At 48.3% G+C, this 2,938-nt stretch overlaps 1 protein-coding gene across 1 annotated transcript; it reads right to left on the bottom strand.

Annotated features, from left to right (window-relative positions):
- Nucleotides 1–864: 864 nt before the first annotated feature.
- LOC134285959 (uncharacterized) lies at nucleotides 865–2,301 on the bottom strand. The gene has a single exon (XM_062847517.1). It carries the CDS (start codon nucleotides 2,299–2,301, stop codon nucleotides 865–867), a length of 1,437 nt encoding a protein of 478 aa, XP_062703501.1.
- Nucleotides 2,302–2,938: the final 637 nt, after the last annotated feature.

The raw sequence follows: 2,938 nt of genomic DNA, 5'->3' as shown, positions 1-2,938 counted from the left end.
AGTTTGTCGTAAAATGGGGCTGACAAAACCGGGTCCTTACTGTAGTAGGGTTAAAGGAGAGCACTACTGGTTATAATAATTAATAACTTTGAACTGATTATACATTACGCTTTTAATTAGACCATGACTTGTTTTTTTTTTCAAATCAATAAAACTTTGACAACTTTGAAGCTTTAACAAACATTTATAATTTGATTATCGCATTTAAAATAAACATTGTAACGGAACTGGTTCCCGGATTGTGGGCACTCGCGACGGAACGTGACCTTTGGGAGTGGTTACCACCGAAACGAAACGCGACGAACCAGGCAACGTGACACCGTACTGAGGGTATTCGGATCTGTACAAAGAGCGAAAGAGATTGTGATGTGAACGGTATGGTGGACTGTATTCAACTAAAAAGGTCTACTGATCCTAGTGATCAGTAGGGAGAGTGTTACATGTAGGGTAGAAAGAGTGCCTAAACTCTGATCTGTTTTCTGTGAGTGAGTGTGAGAATTCACTTCGAACAAATTTAGGGAAAATGTATAACCTATGCCTTAAAATACCGCTCACCATTGAAATCTAGATTTCAATTGACCTGCCTAACTATGGTGGGTAAGCTTGAAAAACTAACTAGTGTAATGAATGTTACAAAATATAGAGTAATGAAATTACAATTCAATGTGTTATAAACTCTGCCGTATGCGTTGACTCCATCGATTTGTTGGTAGGTCCTTGGTCAGAACTTGCACGTTGACCAAAGGGTTTGGAAGTGCAGGATGCTGTCATAGCCACAGTGTAGGTCCTGCCAAGACGGTAGATTTAAGGACAGCAAAGACAAAGTTCAGCAAACTAAAGGGATACTTAACTTGTGAGGGGACCTTAAGGTCCCCTCCCATGCGACGTCGCTTGTGTTGCTGGCACCAGGAACGCTGCAGCATCGTATTCTGGATGGTTATCCGGAATCGGCAAGACACAAACTCGTGTGATTGCCCGTCTGTAGACTCCATCATTGGTGCGGACGCTGACAATTCTGATGAGCCCATCGCTGCCCGGGAATATTTCAACCACCCGACTGAAACGCCACTTCTGCGGCGGGAGGTTGTCCTCACGAATCAGCACCATCGTTCCAACTTGGATGTTGTCTCGTTCCCGTGTCCAACGGGTACGCTGTTGAAGTCCTGATAAGTATTCCGTCGGCCATCGTTTCCACAGGCGACGGAGATATTCCTGAATTTGCTGCCACTGCGAAAGCCGATTGCTGGGTAGCTCTTCATAGGAGGGTTCGGGAATTGACGTTAGAGGCCGGTGTACCAAGAAATGGCCAGGAGTGAGAACGTCCAAGTCCTCCGGCGAGTTACTCAGCTGCGTCAGCGGCCGAGAGTTGAGCAGCGCCTCTATTTGCGTAAGGAGCGTCTGGAATTGCTCGGCGGTGATCAAGGCGTTGACCAGTGTGCGACGAAGGTGCGTTTTTAAGGATTTAACCGCGGCTTCCCAGATACCACCGAAGTGCGGCGATCGAGGAAGAATGAAGGAAAACTGGATGCCCTCGGCAGAGCATTGTCGAATTATGCCCAAGCGGCTCTGCTGAGACCGGAACAGCTGTATAAATTCGTTGAGTGTCCGTTGAGTGCTGACGAAATTGGTGCCGTTGTCGCAAGATATGGTTTTCGACACCCCTCGACGAGCAGCGAATCTCTTCAAGGAAGCGATGAACGAATCCGTGGATAGGATGCCTACCAACTCCAAATGTATTGCCTTGGTTGACAGGCAAACAAAAACTGCTACAAACGCCTTCTGTGGGGCAGCCTTTCTCGAAACCGGCCGGAAATAGAACGGACCGCAAAAGTCCACTCCGGTGTTCAGGAACGGTAAAGTTAGCGTTACTCGAACCGATGGTAAATCTGCCATAATTTGCTCGCTTAAGCCGGGTCGGCTGCGGAAACAGTTGACGCATTCGTGCATTACCTTGCGCACGAGCTTTCGTAGTCGGAGAGGCCCGAACTTCAAATGAATGGTGGCGGTGAGAAGCCTGGGGCCCGCGTGCAGTCGATTCAGGTGATAGTATCGCACGACTAGTAGCGTGAACGGATGGTTGTTGTCCAAAATCATTTTCTGCTTTTGAGCATACGATATGCCTGCGTTGCTGAGGCGTCCTAGGGTGCATAGAACTCCATCAACGAGTACCAGAGAGAGCGCTTTCAGTTTGGACGAAGTCTTCACTTGCCCGGTGGCGCGGATTGAACGTAGATCTTCCGCAAAAGAGTCTTGCTGGGCAAGTTTCACGAGAGCCACTGACGCCTCCTCAAGTTCCGCCATGGATAGAGCATCGCTGTTTCTAGTCTCTCGGTTCCGCTTCTTCGAGTTGCTGCAGAATCTTTGCATATAGGCGACCACACGAACCAAACTCGAAAGGGAAGATTTCACGAAAATATGGAGTTCTGGACGACCGCTGGAAGGCAGACCCTTGATTTCTCCTGAAGTTGCTCTCGTTCGAAGTGGTCGTCTGATGTTTTCACGGGGTCTGGCCAAAATCTGGTTGGATGTTGCAGCCAAATGGAACCTTGCCACCATAGCGAGTGCTCAACGAACTGCTGTGCTGGCATCCCTCGCGGGATGACTCAAATTATATGCCGCCGTCTATCACCGATTGTAAGAGAGTTCGTCGGGCAATATCAGGCTGTATTTATGGGTGAACGCGCTACAACGACCAGATGTTCGCCATCCGCCAGGTGTTACAGAAATGCCGCGAATACAACGTGCCCACACATCACTTGTTGATCGATTTCAAATCGGCGTATGATACAATCGATCGAGAACATCTGTGGCAGATTATGGACGAATACGGATTCCCGGAAAAACTGATAAGATTGATCAAGGCAACGATGGATCGAGTGATATGCGTAGTTCGAGTATCAGACACACTCTGGAGTCCCTTCGAATCTCGCAGAGGGTT

The sequence above is a fragment of the Aedes albopictus genome, chromosome 2 (assembly GCF_035046485.1).
Source record: "Aedes albopictus strain Foshan chromosome 2, AalbF5, whole genome shotgun sequence".
Lineage (NCBI taxonomy): Eukaryota > Metazoa > Arthropoda > Insecta > Diptera > Culicidae > Aedes > Aedes albopictus.
This window is presented reverse-complemented; position numbering and strand designations above follow the sequence as displayed.

Coding starts and splice junctions, on each gene's coding strand:
- LOC134285959 (XM_062847517.1), bottom strand. CDS start 2,301: ATGGCGGAACTTGAGGAGGCGTCAGTGGCTCTCGTGAAACTTGCCCAG.